At 39.8% G+C, this 21,063-nt stretch overlaps 1 protein-coding gene across 3 annotated transcripts in view; it reads left to right on the top strand.

The window, feature by feature from the left end:
• LOC126198438 (phosphomevalonate kinase) overlaps window positions 1–21,063 on the top strand; it is a 71,987-nt gene that overhangs the window by 1,275 nt on the left and 49,649 nt on the right. Inside the window, exon 2 of one of the 3 annotated variants that reach the window (XM_049934757.1) lies at window positions 1,104–1,204. The exons of the other annotated variants lie outside the window; for them this stretch is intronic. Coding sequence (XP_049790714.1) covers window positions 1,182–1,204 — 23 coding nt within the window. The 5' untranslated portion in view covers window positions 1,104–1,181. The remainder of the gene's footprint in view (window positions 1–1,103; window positions 1,205–21,063) is intronic. 3 annotated transcript variants of the gene reach the window in all.

Below are 21,063 nucleotides of genomic sequence, written 5' to 3'. Positions count from 1 at the left end.
GTCTGGTGGATCATTGTAAATTTTTGTACTAGTATGTAGAGTGCCTTATTGGCACAGTGATGTTCTCATCTGCTTCATATGAAGATCAGATTTTTGTCTTTATTGTGTGCATGTTTATCTTCATTTTTAATAAGATATCTGGGTGTCTATCAATATATTGTTTTACAAAAACTGACATTTCGTAGAAAAAAATGCAAGGAAGAGGAAGAATTGACTTTTTTTAAAAAAAAAATATGGCTCTGCATGATTTCCTTTGTTGTTGCATTACCCAGAAGATTATGCCATACTTAATTACAGACTGTACATAGAAGTAGTACACATTTAACAGGCTGTCTTTGCTGCAACAACTTTTTAAGATCCCCATTATGTATCAGGTTTTTCTTAGTTCTCTTTGCAAATATTCAGTGTGTATCTCACATTTTGTGTTCTTGTGGAGCCATCAAGAACTCTGACCCTTAGTTCTGTTTGTATATTTGGCTGGTGCCTTCTTTTTGGATTGTAGAAGTTCAGTGTTAGGCGTACTGTCTTTTCTTTGTTTATAATTAGCTTATTATAGCTGAACTTCTGTTCTATGCTGTTCATTGTTTGGATAGCAGAGTCTCTTAGTTTTTCTTCTGTTTTCCCACTAATAAGGGTTGGAGGGTAGTTTGGCAGTACTTGCTGTATATAAGGTCATTGACATAGAGGAGAAGCAGAATGGATTCTAATACTGATCCTTGAGGGACACCATATTTCACGTTTTCATAACCTAAGTAGTAGTAGCTGATTTTTTTACGGTCAGTATATTGCACTTCAACCACCTGCTTGCATCCACATAGGTATGTCCTGAGTCACTCATTGGATATACCTCTAATTCCTAAGTGGTCAAGCGTAGATTATTATGGTCAATGATGTCGAAAGCTTTGGATAAATCAAGACATATGCCTGTCACAAAATTGCTCTTATCCAGTTTAGCATAGATTTCTTTAAGAAATTCAAGTATTGCACTCTCATTTGTATAGCCTTTTCTGAAACCACGCTGTGAGCGAGAGAGAGTTTTATGTTTATTTAGGAAATCAGACAATCTCATATAAAAACATTTTCTAAAATTTTTGGCCGGCCAGAGTGGCCGTGCGGTTCTAGGAGCTACAGTCTGGAGCCGAGCGACCGCTCCGGTCGCAAGTTCGAATCCTGCCTCGGGCATGGATGTGTGTGATGTCCTTAGGTAAGTTAGGTTTAATTAGTTCTAAGTTCTAGACAACTGATGACCTCAGAAGTTAAGTCGCATAGTGCTCAGAGCCATTTGTCTAAAATTTTTGAAAATAGAGACAGTAGGGCTATTGGCCTATAATTTGAAATGTCTTCCAGATTTCCTTTTTTGGCAGTAGTTTCAGTTTTGCTATGAATGTATAATGTGAATGTAAAATGACTCGTTCCACATCATTTCAATAAGTAATGCAAATGATCCATGGAACATGAAACTAAATAAACTAAATATAGCAATTTATATGTGTTGTGCACATGCCTGTATAATTACATAATCATAGTCTGTTCCTCATATGCCTGTACTCTTGTATTCTGTAAGCAGCAAATTGTTTTCCACACACTTTAATTTGGTAATAGTTTTACATCAACATCCCCTGATAATTATTGTCCGATCTCGTTCATACCACTCATGTAAAAAATTATAGAATATTGTATGCACCAACAGATGAACCTGCACTTCGAGCAAAATAATGTGCTTAGCTCCGCACAGGATGGTTTCAGACCTTTTCTGCACTGTCAAAGCTGTTGAGACCATCATCACAAAAGTGTATGATTCCTTTGAGAGTAAGAAAACAACCGGTGCAACTCTTCTGGATTTGCCAGAAGCTTTTGATTCTGTGCCCTACATAGTTGTTATTGTTGTTGTGGTCTTCAGTCCTGAGACTGGTTTGATGCAGCTCTCCATGCTACTCTATCCTGTGCAAGCTTCTTCATCTCCCAGTACTTACTTCAACCTACATCCTTCTGAATCTGCTTAGTGTATTCATCTCTTGGTCTCCCTCTACGATTTTTACCCTCCTCGCTGCCCTCCAATGCTAAATTTGTGATCCCTCGATGCCTCAGAATATGTCCTACCAACTGGTCCCTTCTTCTTGTCAAGTTGTGCCACAAACTCCTCTTCTCCCCAATTCTGTTCAATACCACCTCATTAGTTATGTGATCTACCCATCTAATCTTCAGCATTCTTCTGTAGAACCACATTTTGAAAGCTTCTATTCTCTTCTTGTCTAAACTGTTTATCGTCCATGTTTCATTTCCATACATGGCTATACTCATACAAATACTTTCAGAAACAACTTCCTAACACTTAAATCTATACTTGATGTTAACAAATTTCTCTTCGTCAGAAACGCTTTCCTTGCCATTGCCAGTCTACATTTTATATCCTCTCTACTTCCCCAAATAGCAAAACTCCTCTACAACTTTAAGTGTCTCATTTCCTAATCTAATTCCCTCAGCATCACCCTACTTAATTCGACTACATTCCATTATCCTCGTTTTGCTTTTGTTGAAGTTCATCTTATATCCTCCTTTCAAGACACTGTCCATTCCGTTCAACTGTTCTTCCAAGTCCTTTGCTGTCTCTGACAGAATTACAATGTCATCAGCGAACCTCGAAGTTTTTATTTCTTCTCCATGGATTTTAATACCTACTCATAGTATACTTATCAAAAAGCTCCAGTACTACAGAGTTTGAGAGTATGATCTTCACCTTATTGAGTCATACCTAAGCAACAGAGGGCAGATGGCGGTTATAAACAACCAAAGATCAGGCTCATTACCTGCTACAAAAGGCATTCCACAGGGCTGGGTACTGGCTCCATTCTTGTTCAGTGTACACACAATGATTTACCATCATTCTTCCCATGTTGTATGCAGATGAGACAACACTAATCATACAGGTTGATGCACTAATTGCTAACAGGCAAATTGTTTGCAAATTAATAGTAATACTAAAGACATTGTTTTCACTTTAAGTGTCTGCAATGAAGATTACAAAATAATTAAACTGTTAGGTTTCTACATAAATCAGAAGCTCAGTTGGGCGAGCTACACAGAAAAATTGTGCTCAGAAAAAAAGGAAGGAAGGAAGTAAGAGAGAATCTTCTGAAGATAACTAGAAAGAGTTCAGTATTATGACAGTCCCTGGACTCTGTATGTAAAGCTGCCTTCTAAGTATCAGAGAGAATTTAAATAATTTTAACCTTAAGATGTCTGTACATGAACACAACCCAAGAACCCGATAATTAATTGCTAAGCCCAACAGTAGGCTACTTAAGCTACAACAGCTACAAATATCTAGGTACCAGATTTTTCAATAGACTTCCAAAAGATGCCCATTCTGTTTACTACAGTATATTTGAAATTGGTTTAGAGGAGTGGTTTAGGACGAAAGCATACTACTCCATAAAAGAGTATGAGGAATCAGACTTAGTGACGTAAAAGTTCTGACAAATTACTGTCATACTAAGTTGAAACAAATTGTTGGGTAAAAGGTTCCTGCATATGTAATTTTCATGCTATATGTAATGATGTGTCATTGATGTAAATATCATAACATTTTATGCACCTCATGTTTTGATAGCATTATATGTAAATATTTACACGAATGACATGTAAAAAAAATGTTCCAAGGTGAATAAACTATTAGATGATCATCAGACAACAGCTGTTAAATATGTAAACATAATGAAAATGATGATGAGTGAATGAGGGTATTTTCAGTTTTGGATTAATATATACATAACATCAAAAAGTGAATGGTCATTGTAGTCACTTATAGAATAAAAAACGTTGTTCAAGTTTTATATTTTCTAATTTAAATTGTTTTCATCTCCTAACTTCTGATGTAAACGGGCAGTCTGGTTTGTTGTGTATGGAGTGCTGTGCTATTTTGGATGTTTGGCTTATACTGAAAGTTTGATTTTAATCTAGTGGTGGTCAAGCCCACCTGCGTATTTTTAAGTTTATTGTGGTCTCAATAAGACCTTTCAGTCATTCTGAAATTGCAAGTTGCTGCTGCAGGCTATAGGTTTCATTCAATATAGTTTTATTCAACCAGTCACTGGACAAGTTTGAAATTTCAAAATTATTAACCACTTTCCGTAACTGTGTAGTGGTAATAGCAATCACCATACCTCCAAACATAAAATGTATAACTTTTTTAAATAAGACGTTGTATAGTTTTGTGCATGGTACAACTCTGACATTCTTCACACTGATTTTGCTGTGCATGACAAATTTTCCTTGAATTTTCATGTAGACTCTCTTATTCAGTGAAATATTGATTTCAATATTAACGAGTATTGGTGCTGTTTTAAGCCATTAATTCATAACTGAAAAGTATACCACCAGATTTAGATAGTTTCAAATGTTTATTTATTTATTTATTCACCCTTTGACCATTCGGCACATCATAGGCCTATAGGACATACCAGAAACTTAACACACACACACACACACACACACACACACACACACACACACACACACACACACACACACACACAATGGCCGCCGTGTCAGTGGTGCATTGACGTCCGCTCTGTGCTTTGTTTGCATTGATGCCACTGTCAGTGAGTGCAGTCTATGCGGTTGATACTGTAATTGTTAAAGATGTGTAAATACTCTTCATGATTTCGTATCTGTGTAACGTTGTTACTCAGCGGCCTGGGTTGTGAGCACTGTGTCGGTTTGCAAAATGTCAGCGTGGCTTACATCAGCAGCAGCGGCAGCAACGGTATCAGCTGACACACCACCGGCCACCTGAGACAACAGCTTCAGCAGTGGAGGTGGCATGTGACGTCAGCGATAGCAGAAACAGCAGACGCGTCAGCATCAATGGCGTCTGTATGTGAGTAGCACCAAGCAAAGTAGAATCAGGACTGAGTAACATCATTCAACCGGCATGTGACATTTTTGCCCTGTTTTTTCTGTTTTACCCTACAGCCAAAGAGACTAGAAACTGACTATATTTTAGAAAAATAGAAGTGATTTTTGCTCCGAATACCTCACACTGAAGAATTTGGGATGCGCACATTGTGCCTATCTGATTGCGCTGTCTCCATATCCATGTGAAATCATGGGTACTGGAGAAAACTACTCGCTCTCTGCTGGTGGCAGCCACCACTAGTCCATGTAGCGACAGTGATCACCAAAAATAGTAATCAACGTTATTTCAGAAGGAAAACAAAATGACAGTACACTAAGCGGTAGAAAAACAGGGGCTATAAAATGAAGTACCTTTATGAAACGGCATCGTTGGTAACATCTTCGGCTGCATTGACTGTGGAAAAGATCACCATACTTGACGATATTCTTATGGAGCTTCAAAATGAACTGAGGCATAAAAGAACCTTAACAGTTATACCAGCAACAGGGAGAAACAAAATTTGGACACTTGTCATCACTCGAGCAAAACTAGAAGAGCAGAATGAGGAGTTAAGAAAAAAAAAAGTCATCGGTTATATAAAGAATTAACTAATGGCAATGCACCAGACGAGAATGAATGCACCATCTGGAATCAGAAATAACTTATCTCAAATCAGAAAGTCGAAGATTAAGAACAGAAAGTAAGTCAACTCCACTGTCCTTTGCCACAGTTGCGGCCGCTGGCTCAGCTTCAAAGCTGAAGAGCAGAGTAGAAGAACGCATACAGCAATCTAAATCAAAACAGTCGAGTGTTCTCTTCTTCAAATTGGAAAACAATCACAACGCCAATCAATCCCACACAAGACACAGTAAAAATAAAAGCAGTCAGATCCACAACAAACAAAGTCATCTTAGAAATAGAAACACAAGCAGATAAAAGGAAAATCATAGAAAAGACAGCCCAACTAAAAGATATTAGATGTGAAGAGCCGAGGAAATTCTGACCTCCCCTCGCAGTGTATCAAGTTGGAACTACTCTATCTGATCAGGACTTCCTGGAGTAACTATATGACATCAGTTTAAGTGAGCACTTCTCTAAGGAGGAGTTCTACAAGGAAGTCAAAATAAAGTCCAAAACAGGCTCAGAAGGTAAATGAGCAGTTAATAACATCCTGGAAGTCACTTCAAGGGTTCGTTTTTTTCTGCTGCAAAGGAAAAATTTTATGTTGAGTTCTACTCTTTACACATCAAAGATTTTGTGGCTGTTCAGAAATGTTTCAGTTGCTGAGCCCTAGGTCACCCACCAAAATGTTGCAATAAAGAACCTGTATGTGAAAAATGTGCAAAGCCAGCCACAAGAAGTTAGAATGCTGAGAGGAAGCCACAGTTGGATGTATACCATGAAATTACGGGAACAGGACCTGTGATATGGCAGGGGGACGTGACTGCCCTATCTACAAGAAATTGTACGACAGGCAATTAGAGCACATCGAATATGACATTATTGACAACGTTCACTAAGAAGAAGCACAACTGCAATGGTCAGACACTGAAGCCCTCCTTACAGGTGGATGTAGATGTGCAAAGAAACAATACATGCAAGTGAAAACATAAGTAACCATCAACTAAAATGAGAGATTGGTGGTGTGCGGTCACTTAGCAACAACATGTGGGTATTGCACAATTAACAGAGCTAGAAACAAACACACTTACATCACTGCAAACTGACATAATTATGGCAAAGATATTTTAACATCACTGATTACTCAGATGAGGTGTGTGCAGGGAGCTGTTGAGTACTCCATAGGAAGGCAGATAAAATGCAAAATGATCCAGTGGACAATCTTCCAGACCAAACTTCTGCTACAAGAGGAAGAGCTGGAAGAGGACATTTTCTACCAATGTAGTGGGCAATGTAACAAAACAGTCAGAAAACAAACACAAAAGGATAAATAGGGCACCTCACTGAGACCAATACATATTCATTTCACAGCACTGAAAAATAAGGAACAGTTATACATTTTGACACACCAGTACAAGAAACATGAAAAGATACAACACCTGTTGACAGTTCGCTAGGTCAAAACACAGCATTAAAATTACATTCAGAATATGATTCTAGTAATTGCAGACCTTACATAAAGCCCATATGTTTTACATATGGTAGCAGCACACACGGCATGGACGCACAGTGAAAATAGCCACAAAGAAAAGACTCAGTTGCCAAATAACTTTGAAATAGGCAAATAGCATTAAAAAAAGAGATATTGAAAGTAGAATGTTAAATACAAACAATCTACCCAGTAATACAGTTAAAAATACTTCATCCATATGCAATTCCCAGTGTACACAAACAATAGAGGAAGACAAATCTCAGGATGTTTCACAGGACACACCCAGAAACCCCAAACAACACAATCATAATGAATTGATTATGGCAATTTTGAGAGTAACTTATGCATAAGTAGATAACAGTGAAAACAATCAATTATTGATAAAATTATTTAATTAATGATATGAATTAATAGAGGGAAAGATTCCACATGGGAAAAATATATCTAAAAACAAAGATGATGTGACTTACCAAACGAAAGCGCTGGCACGTCAATAGACAAACAAACATACACACAAAATACTAGCATTCGCAACCAACGGTTGCTTCGTCAGGAAAGAGGGAAGGAGAGGGAAAGACGAAAGGATTTGGGTTTTAAGGGAGAGGGTAAGGAGTCATTCCAATCCCGGGAGCGGAAACCCGGGATTGGAATGACTCCTTACCCTCTCCCTTAAAACCCAAATCCTTTCGTCTTTCCCTCTCCTTCCCTCTTTCCTGACGAAGCAACCGTTGGTTGCGAAAGCTAGTATTTTGTGTGTATGTTTGTGTTTGTTTGTGTGTCTATCGACGTGCCAGCGCTTTCGTTTGGTAAGTCACATCGCCTTTGTTTTTAGATATAAATTATTTAATTATATCTAAAAACAAAGATGATGTGACTTACCGAACGAAAGCGCTGGCAGGTCGATAGACACACAAACAAACACAAACACACACACAAAATTCAAGCTTTCGCAACAAACTGTTGCCTCATCAGGAAAGAGGGAAGGAGAGGGAAAGACGAGAGGATGTGGGTTTTAAGGGAGAGGGTAAGGAGTCATTCCAATCCCGGGAGCGGAAAGACTTACCTTAGGGGGAAAAAAGGACGGGTATACACTCGCACACACACACACACACATATCCATCCACACATATACAGACACAAGCAGACATATTTAAAGACAAAGAGTTTGGGCAAAGATGTCAGTCGAGGCAGAAGTGAAGAGGCAAAGATGATGTTGAATGACAGGGGAGGTATGAGTGGCGGCAACTTGAAATTAGCGGAGATTGAGGCCTGGTGGGTAACGGGAAGAGAGGATATATTGAAGAGCAAGTTCCCATCTCCGGAGTTCGGATAGGTTGGTGTTGGTGGGAAGTATCCAGATAACCCGGACGGTGTAACACTGTGCCAAGATGTGATGGCCGTGCACCAAGGCATGTTTAGCCACAGGGTGATCCTCATTACCAACAAACACTGTCTGACTGTGTCCATTCATGCGAATGGACAGTTTGTTGCTGGTCATTCCCACATAGAATGCATCACAGTGTAGGCAGGTCAGTTGGTAAATCACGTGGGTGCTTTCACATGTGGCTCTGCCCTCTCCAACCTCAACTCCTTTGGTTCCATCAGATTCACCTGGTCCTACTCCAAATCCCATGCCACTTTCCTTGACGTTGACCTCCACCTGTCCAATGGCCAGCTTCACACGTCCGTCCACATCAAACCTACCAACAAGCAACAGTACCTCCATTATGACAGCTGCCACCCATTCCACATCAAACGGTCCCTTCCCTACAGCCTAGGTCTTCGTGGCAAACGAATCTGCTCCAGTCCGGAATCCCTGAACCATTACACCAACAACCTGACAACAGCTTTAGCATCTCGCAACTACCCTCCCGACCTGGTACAGAAGCAAATAATCAGAGCCACTTCCTCGTCCCCTCGAACCCAGAATCCCCCACAGAAGAACCACAAAAGTGCCCCACTTGTGACAGAATACTTTCCGGGACTGGACCAGACTGTGAATGTGGCTCTCCAGCAGGGATACGACTTCCTCAAATCCTGCCCTGAAATGAGATCCATCCTTCATGAAATCCTCCCCACTCCACCAAGAGTGTCTTTCCGCCGTCCACCTAACCTTCGTAACCTGTTTGTTCATCCCTATGAAATCCCCAAACCACATTCCCTACCCTCTGGCTCCTATCCTTGTAACCGCCCCCGGTGTAAAACCTGTCCCATGCACCCTCCCACCACCACCCACTCCAGTCCTGTAACCCGGAGGGTGTACACGATCAAAGGCAGAGCCACATGTGAAAGCACCCACGTGATTTAGCAACTGACCTGCCTACACTGTGATGCATTCTATGTGGGAATGACCAGCAACAAACTGTCCATTCACATGAATGGACATAGGCAGACAGTGTTTGTTGGTAATGAGGATCACCCTGTGGCTAAACATGCCTTGGTGCACGGCCATCACATCTTGGCACAGTGTTACACCGTCCGGGTTATCTGGATACTTCCCACCAACACCAACCTATCCGAACTCCGGAGATGGGAACTTGCTCTTCAATATATCCTCTCTTCCCGTTACCCACCAGGCCTCAATCTCCACTAATTTCAAGTTGCCGCCACTCATACCTCACCTGTCATTCAACATCATCTTCGCCTCTTCACTTCCGCCTCAACTGACATCTTTGCCCAAACTCTTTGTCTTTAAATATGTCTGCTTGTGTCTGTATATGTGTGGATGGATATGTGTGTGTGTGTGTGTGTTGTGCGAGTGTATACCCGTCCTATTTTCCCCCTAAGGTAAGTCTTTCCGCTCCCGGGATTGGAATGACTCCTTACCCTCTCCCTTAAAACCCACATCCTCTCGTCTTTCCCTCTCCTTCCCTCTTTCCTGATGAGGCAACAGTTTGTTGCGAAAGCTTGAATTTTGTGTGTGTGTTTGTGTTTGTTTGTGTGTCTATCGACCTGCCAGCGCTTTCGTTCGGTAAGTCACATCATCTTTGTTTTTAGATATATTTTTCCCACGTGGAATGTTTCCCTCTATTATATAAATTATTTAATTAGATGGATAAAAAATCTACTCCCCAAGTGGTGGCAGAACACTTTAACCCTTCTGCCTGAAGAAGGAGCCACTGGCTCCGAAAGCTTGCCAATCACAACAGTCTTTTGTGTGTGTGTGTGTGTGTGTGTGTGTGTGTGTGTTTTGTGCTGCCGATTGGTGGGTAGATTATGCATAAGTAGGTTAGAAAATAGGGAAATTTTCCAGACTGCTTTTGACGAAGCAAGCTGGGATGATTTGAATTCCCCTCTTGTTTTGCCATCTGCCTCCTTAAATTCATTTTTTCACTTTTAACTATTTACCATTAACATACGTGAATATAATCCAAATTTTCAGAAAAGAGAAAGGTTGGCCCTCAGTTTTGAAGAATATAACACCAGATCTAATTTTGTTCTTAGTTTTATGTATGTAATTGATTTTCTAATTTATTTTGACTGTTGTTAGTTAGTATCTTTCATTATAGGGCAAAATCGGTAATTGTTTTGTAACTTCAGTTGTTGTGATCTGTATGTAATTATTTTGTATGGGGATTTTTATATGGCCAGTTTACATAAGTATAAATTTGAAAAAAAAACATATGTACTGTAGTTTTGATAAGATTTTTTATGTATTAATTTTTTTGTGTGTACATTTTAAACCCGATTGTGGTCATTGAATTGCCCATTTAGTTATTAGCAATATCTATCTGGTCAGTCCAATGAGGGGGTGATGTGATGAACGAAGCTCGCATAATTCCCCTCTTGTTTTGCCATCTGTCTCCTTAATTTTTTTCCCACTAATTAATAGTTACAGTGGAAGAGGCATTGAGGAAGATGAAGGGAGGGAAGTCACCAGTTCTGGATGAGCTAAGTGTAGAGATGGTGAGAGCAGCAGGAGAGGTAGGGATACAATGGCTATATCAAGTAATGAAAATTGTGTGGAGACAGAAGATGATCCCAGAAGACTGGAAGAACGGAATAATTGTCCCAATCTTTAAGAAGGGAAATAAAAAACAATGCAAGAACTATTGGGGGATTACATTGATGAGTCATTGTGCAAAGACTTTTGAGAAAATTTTGGAAGCACGAATTTGGACAAAATTAGAAGGAAGAAAGAGAGAAGAGCAACATGGCTTCGGAACAGGAAGGTCCACGGTGGATCTAATTTTTGCTGTAAGACAGCTGCAGGAACAGCACTGTGAATATGGAATAGATCTTCCTGGACAATGAAAAAGTGTAGGATAGTGTACGTAGAAGCAAAGTGTGGAAAGCTCTGCAGAACAGAGGGGGAGCAAAACAGATTATTTGGAGGATAAGGGAAACGTACCATGGAATTGTATTTAGGACCGAGAACCTGCCAGCTGTTTCCCTACAACAGAGCACACCGACAAAATGATACTTAGGATGGAGAATCTGCCAGCTCTGCGGACTCTTAGGACAAGCGTGTGCATAAAGAGGTGAAGGTTTGAACACAGACAAAGTTTATAAGGTCTTTATCAGGGCAAATGGGCAAATTTATTATGATGCTAAAGAGACAACACGTAAGTGGCCTGTACTAGAAACCCCCCACTGTGAAGATCTTACAACTAAACTGCAATAGGAGCACTTTGGTTGGAGTGGAACTGGGCAGAGTTGTGAATGAAGTACAGGCAGATACGATCTGTCTCCAAGAGCCATATACGCGTCGCACGAGACTTCCAGGCCTTCCCAAACATCTCGTAACAGTTACCAGGTCCTAAAATGCAAAGGCTGAAATTGTAATAGTGAACATAAATTACACAGTCAGAAAAGTAACACAGCTTTGTTCTGGACATGTAACCACAGCTGGAGCTATGCATGGATGAGAATTTTGGATTATCATATCCATGTGTGCACAGTATTCATATGACATAGGGCCTTTTGCAGCCATCGTCATTTGATAAGTGGCGCTATTCCACCACTTCCTACACATTGCACCCAGGTTTTAACTGTCCGCCACTTGCTGAAGGAATGCCCATTTTTTAACTGTTTACATTCTCACTTTAGGTTGCTGTCTGAGTTATTGGCCATTTTCACAAATGATGTACAGGCTGTCGACCACGTTTTACTTTTTATCCAACAAAGCAATATGGCGAAGGCCATTTAATTTTTAGTTTTGGACCTCTTGTTTCTGTATGGTGTCTTTTTTAGCCCTTTCTCCATGTCCTTGTTTTTAGCTGTCTTCTCTTATGTCAATTAGAACTGATGTGTAGTCGTTTTTTAACTCCTCTCTGTCTTCATGTTCTATAGTTTTGACTTGGGTGCAAGTGACCCCAGTTGTTTTTGTGCCTTAAAGCAAAAGAAAACCAAACCAAACATACACAAACACGAACACAGAAAACTTCACATCAACAAAAACAACATTTTCTTCTAAGCAAGGCTGACTGGCAAAAATTAGGGATGTGGTTGAAGAATTTTCCCTCCATACTGTCAATGGTAGCATGGACTATAAAGCTGACATTCTGACGGATCTGCTTCAAAAAGCACAACAAGTAACTATCCCAAAGACCGACCATGCACTGAAACAGAAACTCTCCTGGTTCACTAAGTTAATAAACGAAGGGCAGGCGCTAGAGACAAAAGGAAACATTTCCAAAACGCAAAAACAGGCACAAGAGAGGGGGGTGTAAGATTGGAACTATACCGTGATGCGAAGCAAAAATAAAAAACAAATTATACAAGACCAGACAGAATCACTGGAACAATTTTTTCAAATTTCAGCTACAAAACTGTTTACACTTCTAATAGGTAAGGTAAAGATGCTGACAGTACAGTCAACTTTTAGACACATAGGTGGCACTACTTAAGGGGCTGGAGGTGTTCAGCAGAGAACTTGCTGAACACAATTCCTGATGATGAAAAAGCGAATGACCAGCAACATCACACGGACTTACGATGACAAATGGAGGACACCTACACAAATGGCTCCGTTACGGTCCCATTTGCCCAGGAAGAGGTAGTGTTACCAATAAAACAAAGAATAAGAAGACTCGCAGTCCAGTTGGCATACATCCAGAAAACACTAAAAATACTGTTGCACATGTCAGCCCCTTTGTAACAGAGCACTAAATGAAGCACTGCCATGTGGAAAACAGTGAATGCAGTATGTGTTGTTGTTGTGGACATCAGTCCTGAGACTGGTTTGATGCAGCTCTCCATGCTATTCTATCCTGTGCAAGCTTCTTCATCTCCCAGTACCTACTGCAACCTACATCCTTCTGAATCTGCTTAGTGTATTCATCTCTTGGTCTCCCTCTACGATTTTTACCCTCCACACTGCCCTCCAATGCTAAATTTGTGATCCCTTGATGCCTCAAAACATGTCCAACCAACCGATCCCTTCTTCTAGTCAAGTTGTGCCACAAACTTCTCTTCTCCCCAATCCTATTCAATACCTCCTCATTAGTTACGTGATCTACCCACCTTATCTTCAGCATTCTTCTGTAGCACCACATTTCGAAAGCTTCTATTCTCTTCTTGTCCAAACTAGTTATTGTCCATGTTTCACTTCCATACATGGCTACACTCCATACAAATACTTTCAGAAACGACTTCCTGACACTTAAATCTATACTCGATGTTAACAAATTTCTCTTCTTCAGAAACGATTTCCTTGCCATTGCCAGTCTACATTTTATATCCTCTCTACTTCGACCATCAACAGTTATTTTACTCCCTAAATAGCAAAACTCCTTAACTACTTTAAGTGTCTCATTTCCTAATCTAATTCCCTCAGCATCACCCGACTTAATTTGACTACATTCCATTATCCTCGTTTTGCTTTTGTTGATGTTCATCTTATATCCTCCTTTCAAGACACTGTCCATTCCGTTCAGCTGCTCTTCTAAGTCCTTTGCTGTCTCTGACAGAATTACAATGTCATCGGCGAACCTCAAAGTTTTTACTTCTTCTCCATGAATTTTAATACCTACTCCGAATTTTTCTTTTGTTTCCTTTACTGCTTGCTCAATATACAGATTGAATAACATCGGGGAGAGGCTACAACCATGTCTCACTCCTTTCCCAACCACTGCTTCCCTTTCATGCCCCTCGACTCTTATAACTGCCATCTGGTTTCTGTACAAATTGTAAATAGCCTTTCGCTCCCTGTATTTTACCCCTGCCACCTTCAGAATTTGAAAGAGAGTATTCCAGTTAACATTGTCAAAAGCTTTCTCTAAGTCTACAAATGCTAGAAACGTAGGTTTGCCTTTTCTTAATCTTTCTTCTAATGTAAGTCGTAAGGTTAGTATTGCCTCACGTGTTCCAACATTTCTACGGAATCCAAACTGATCTTCCCCGAGGTCCGTTTCTACCAGTTTTTTCATTCGTCTGTAAAGAATTCGCGTTAGTATTTTGCAGCTGTGACTTATTAAACTGATAGTTCGGTAATTTTCACATCTGTCAACACCTGCTTTCTTTGGGATTGGAATTATTATATTCTTCTTGAAGTCTGAGGGTATTTCGCCTGTCTCATACATCGTGCTCACCAGATGGTAGAGTTTTGTCGTGACTGGCTCTCCCGAGGCGATCAGTAGTTCTAATGGAATGTTGTCTACTCCCGGGGCCTTGTTTCGACTCAGGTCTTTCAGTGCTCTGTCAAACTCTTCACACAGTATCTTATCTCCCATTTCGTCTTCATCTACATCCTCTTCCATTTCCATAATATTGTCCTCAAGTACATCGCCCTTGTATAAACCCTCTATATACTCCTTCCACCTTTCTGCCTTCCCTTCTTTGCTTAGAACTGGGTTGCCATCTGAGCTCTTGATATCCATAAAAGTGGTTCTCTTCTCTCCAAAGGTCTCTTTAATTTTCCTGTAGGCAGTATCTATCTTACCCCTAGTGAGACAAGCCTCTACATCCTTACATATGTCCTGTAGCCATCCCTGCTTAGCCAATTTGCACTTCCTGTCGATATCATTTTTGAGACGTTTGTATTCCTTTTTGCCTATTTCATTTACTGCATTTTTATGTTTTCTCCTTTCATCAATTAAATTCAATATTTCTTCTGTTACCCAAGGATTTCTATTAGCCCTCGTCTTTTTACCTACTTGATCGTCTGCTGCCTTCACTACTTCATCCCTCAGAGCTACCCATTCTTCTTCTACTGTATTTCTTTCCCCCATTCCTGTCAATTCTTCCCTTATGCTCTCCCTGAAACTCTCTACAACCTCTGGTTCTTTCAGTTTATTCAGGTCCCATCTCCTTAAATTCCCACCTTTTTGCAGTTTCTTCAGTTTCAATCTGCAGTTCATAACCAATAGATTGTGGTCAGAATCCACATCTGCCCCAGGAAATGTCTTACAATTTAAAACCTGGTTCCTAAATCTCTGTCTTACCATTATATAATCTATCTGATACCTTTTAGTATCTCCAGGATTCTTCCAGGTATACAACCTTCTTTTATGATTCTTGAACCAAGTGTTAGCTATGATTAAGTTATGCTCTGTGCAAAATTCTACAAGGCGGCTTCCTCTTTCATTCCTTCCCCCCAATCCATATTCACCTACTATGTTTCCTTCTCTCCCTTTTCCTACTGACGAATTCCAGTCACCCATGACTATTAAATTTTCGTCTCCCTTGACTACCTGAATAATTTCTTTTATATCGTCATACATTTCATCTATTTCTTCATCATCTGCAGAGCTAGTTGGCATATATACTTGTACTACTGTAGTAGGCATGGGCTTTGTGTCTATCTTGGCCACAATAATGCGTTCACTATGCTGTTTGTAGTAGCTAACCTGCACTCCTATTTTTTTATTCATTATTAAACCTACTCCTGCATTACCCCTATTTGATTTTGTATTTATAACCCTGTAATCACCTGACCAAAAGTCTTGTTCCTCCTGCCACTGAACTTCACTAATTCCCACTATATCTAACTGTGAATACAGTAATCATAAAAAAATCAGAGGATGGGGGCCCAGCAGACCCAAAGAATTACAGGCCCATCTGGCTCTCGAACACTTTGGCTAAGGTGCAGGAGGGGCTCCTGTGCAACCGTCGTCTATGGTCACACAGGACGCTATCTGACCTTAGTCCGCATGATTACGGTTTTAGACCAAAAATCTCAATAGACAATGTAGTTAACCAGGTTGTTGTTGTTGTTGTTGTTGTTGTGGTCTTCAGTCCTGAGACTGGTTTGGTGCAGCTCTCCATGCTACTCTATCCTGTGCAAGCTGCTTCATCTCCCAGTAACAACTGCAACCTAAATCCTTCTGAATCTGCTTAGTGTATTCATCTCTTGGTCTCCCTCTACGATTTTTACCCTCCACGCTGCCCTCCAATACTAAATTGGTGATCCCTTGATGCCTCAGAACATGTCCTACCAACCGATCCTGTCTTCTGGTCAAGTTGTGCCACAAACGTCTCTTTTCCCCAATTCTATTCAATACCTCCTCATTAGTTATGTGATCTACCCATCTAATCTTCAGCATTCTTCTGTAGCACCACATTTCAAAAGCTTGTATTCTCTTCTTGTCCAAACTATTTATCGTCCATGTTTCACTTCCATACATGGCTACACTCCATACAAATACTTTCAGAAACGACTTCCTGACATTTAACTCTATACTCGATGTTAACAAATTTTTCTTCTTCAGAAACGCTTTCCTTCCCATTGCCAGTCTATGTTTTATATCCTCTCTACTTCGACCATCATCAGTTATTTTGCTCCCCAAATAGCAAAACTCCTTAACTACTTTAAGTGTCTCATTTCCTAATCTAATTCCCTCAGCAACACCCGACTTAATTCGACTACGTTTCATTATCCTCGTTTTACTTTTGTTGATGTTCATCTTATATCCTCCTTTCAAGACACTATCCATTCCGTTCAACTGCTCTTCCAAGTCCTTTGCTGTCTCTGAGAGAATTACAATGTCATCGGCAAACCTCAAAGTTTTTATTTTTTCTCCATGGATTTTAATACCTACTCCGAATTTTTCTTTTGTTTCCTTCACTGCTTGCTCAATATACAGATTGAATAACATCGGGGAGAGGCTACAACCCTGTCTCACTCCCTTCCCAATCACTGCTTCCCTTTCATGTTCCTCGACTCTTTATAACTGCCATCTGGTTTCTGTACAAGTTGGAAATAGCCTTTCGCTCCCTGTATTTTACCCCTGCCACCTTCAGAATTTGAAAGAGAGTATTCCAGTCAACATTGTCAAAAGCTTTCTCTAAGTCTACAAATGCTAGAAACGTAGGTTTGCCTTTCCTTAATCTAGCTTCTAAGATAAGTCGTAGGGTCAATATTGTCTCACGTGTTCCTATATTTCTACAGAATCCAAACTGATCTTCCCCGAGGTCGGCTTCTACTAGTTTTTCCATACTGGAAATAATACAGGACATACATGAAAAATAAGCAGTAGCAATAGGTATAGCACATGCCTTCAATAATCTCTGGTGGCCTGCCTTGTTCACGAATCTATATATGCAGACACCAACAGTCTTAACAATAGGTTACTCAACTACTGCAAAGATAGGTTGATGCAGTGGGAAGCAGGAACACAAAAGGATGCCCATAAGGCTCAGTCTGTGCGCCAGTTTTCTGAGATATTGCCATAGACTGAAGATTGGTCTTTGCAATGCGCGGGGACGTGTGAAAGGAAATGCTGACGTGATCGGTGCTTGGTGATACCAACAGAAGCTGCAACGTTTAGCTTCACCATGTAGTTTGGATACTACAACTGCTAGGCCACTGGCGTTGGCAGAAATGTAAAAACAGGGAAGTCGACATGAAGTGTTCTGGACAAATCCGATATGTGACAAAAGCAAAAGACAGACCCATGGAACACCTTTCATTGTGCCACTTACAAGGAGTTACCATTGTTAGCAAAGTGGTTATTGCCAAGCGTGAAGGTGCATCGTTTTCCTTTCAATTCTTGCTCTAAGGGGGATAAGCAGACTGTTAGCTTGTTGATGTACAGAATATCTAATAATAAGTCAATACTTAAATATACAGCTCCAAAACCAGTAGTATATTTACTTTTATAGGGTAGTTTGTCAATATTTCTTCCGTCAATATTTCTATACTTTTTTTTTTTTGAAGTATTGAGAGTTGATAATGATATTTTTTTAAATATCAATATATCAGATTCCTGATATTTTTAAAAATATCAACAGTCGTAGTAGCAGATCACAGAATAACAACAATACTACAAGTAACACAAACATGGAATTTAGAAATAAGTAGGTAATAGAAATAAAACAATGAATTTTCCTGTTTGTACAAGTAAAACAAATAATTATTTGGTTCTTTAGGTCATTATTTTCAAACATGTAAATGTGTAATTTGTGAAATGTATAAGATGCAAACTGTAAAATATGAACTTTATAAAAATGTGCATAAACGTACATATGTTTTTTGTTTTGTTTTTCTTTTTTAATTAACTATTTAATTATATAGAAAACAAGAAAAGAACTAAAATTCTGAAAATTGTGTAGCATTCACCTTGTGATCCAATTAAAATTACCCTGTGGTAACTGACAGAGCAATGGTGTGGGGAGGCGGGGCGGCAGTGTTGCCAACTTGTAGATAGCCACACTTCACAAGGTGCTGCAGTTACCTACATAACAAAGAACACAGCAAGCATGTGGCACTCAAGAAAGAACTACCGCTGGGTGGCAGCTGGTCTCTACCACTCGGCTCACTGAAATGTCAATCACAAGGTCATTTCAGTAAGAGTATAGCAACCTGGGAAAACCATGAAAACCCAAGTCAGGATGGCCAGATGGGGCACTAACCCCACTCCTCCCATATGTGAATTAAAACTAGCTTAGCCACCTCGCTCAGTACATGACTTGCAAAGAAAATGATATGTATCTAGCTTACAAGAAGTGTATGTCATGCACAAGAAGTATAATCAGTGATGTAACTAAAACATGAACCACTTCATAAAATTACGCGCGCGCGCGCACACACACACACACACACACACACACACACACACACACACCTGCCAATACTATACCCATCACAACTGTTCTTATAACAGATTCCTATTTCTGAGGAGTCTGAAATAGAGATAACAGGATACCAACAGCAGGAACATTCTTTTGCAAAGACACACACAGCATAGGTGCTACATCTATTAACAAATTAAAAAGTGCTCAACAATAAATGAGGACCTGGTATTTCTGTAAGGTAATGTTAAAAGAAAAGAAAAAATTCCTTGACGTCTATATTTATGTGCTGCTCCATGACCCTGCTGTCAATATCTTTATTCTTGGCTTGTGTGTAACTTCTGTGTATTTTCTTACAGTAAATGTGTTTTTTTTCGTATCCAGGGTGTAATTACAAAGTTAATAAAATGTTTTCTTGCCTTTAAATAATATTTTTCATCAGGTTATGGGCCCAGTACACGTGTAAAGGCAAACAACACAGATTAATTAAAACAATATTTGAAATGAGCGTATGTCTGTAAAGAAACATGACTGCTAGCGGCGATTATAAGGTCAGCATTGATAAGCTTGAAGGACCTGACGACTGGGCCAAATGGAAATGGCATATTTCTATGGTGCTACGTTCATATGGACTAGAAGATATTATTAACGGTACACGTGAACGTGTAGAGTTGCCGCAAGATGCGACAAGTGAACAAAAAGAAGCGTATGTGGAATGGCTCAAGGACGACGCAAAGGCAGTAAGTCTTATAGCAAGTGCGCTAAGTAAACCTGTTGCAGAACTCGTCTTAACGTGCAAGAATGCTAAAGAAATCTGGGACAAATTACGCGCCCGATTTGAACGTAGCAGTAATCAGCGTTTGAATATGTTGATTGAAACATTTTTCCGTGTTAAACGTGATGAATCGGTAGATATTAGTGCACATGTGGCCAAACTGCAAAAGTTATTTGTGGACCTGAACGATGAATTATCAAAACATGAAGAAAATACGCTATCTGAAAGAATCTTAAATGGTCGAATTTTGTCTACACTGGGAAAAGACTACGACAATTTTAAGGATCTCTGGGATACGACACCGACAGAAAAGCAAAGCTTGAATTTATTGATTGAAAAACTCTGTACTATTGAACTGCGTGAACAAGACGTTAATGGAAGTGCAGCTTTTGTCGTTTCTAAAACAAGAAAACGGCAAACAAGTAATCAGCAAGTAAAGATGACGAAGTCACAATTAAAACAGAAGTTTCCGTGTAATAAATGCAAACAATTAGGTCACTGGGCAGCAGAGTGTCCACAGAACACTCGTGACAGCAATAAAAGAAAAGAGAAGAAGCGAGACGGGGAACACGCTGCATTTACTTCATACGCTATGGGTGTGTGTACCAGTAATCACAGTGACCCAAATAAATGGTATTGCGACAGTGGCGCTACAAATCATATCACTCCCAACAAACAGTATTTTGTTTCGTATAGTGAATTTGATGTTCCTCAAGTAATTTCATTGGGAAAACAAGATGTGAAAATGTGTGCGTACGGTCAAGGAACAGTTTACATCCAAATCCGACGAAACAATAAATGGTACAATGCTAGAATGGACAATGTTTTATACGTCCCTGATGCAAGTGCTAATCTGTTCTCTGTGAGAGCCATTGCCTGCAGAGGCTACAGTACTAATTTTAGTTATAATAATGTCTGTGTCCGAAAACAAGTCAGTGGCAATATTGTTATGACAATGGACTTTATGTGTTGAACATGCGTGTTGTTAGAAATGCAAAAATGAATCGTATGAGTTTGATGACTTCATCCGAAACATTGCAAGTGTACCATGAAAGGTTTGGTCATCAGAATAAACAACATGTGAAGAATATTTTAAAAGGAATGAACATTAATGTGGAAGATGCCAAGAGTGAATTTTGTGACGGCTGTGCGGTTGGAAAGATGCATAGGCTGCCATTCAAAACACGAACAATACGCGCTACCAGTACTGGTGAATTAATCCACGCGGATGTAAATGGACCAATGAGCACGAAATCTTTTGGAGGCAAGCATTATTATGTATGTTTCAAAGACGATTTTAGTAAATTTCGTCGAATTTTCTTTTTA

Source organism: Schistocerca nitens, chromosome 8 (assembly GCF_023898315.1).
Source record: "Schistocerca nitens isolate TAMUIC-IGC-003100 chromosome 8, iqSchNite1.1, whole genome shotgun sequence".
In the NCBI taxonomy this organism is placed as follows: domain Eukaryota; kingdom Metazoa; phylum Arthropoda; class Insecta; order Orthoptera; family Acrididae; genus Schistocerca; species Schistocerca nitens.
The sequence above is the reverse complement of the archived record's forward strand: the minus strand, read 5'-3'. Positions and strand labels throughout refer to the sequence as shown.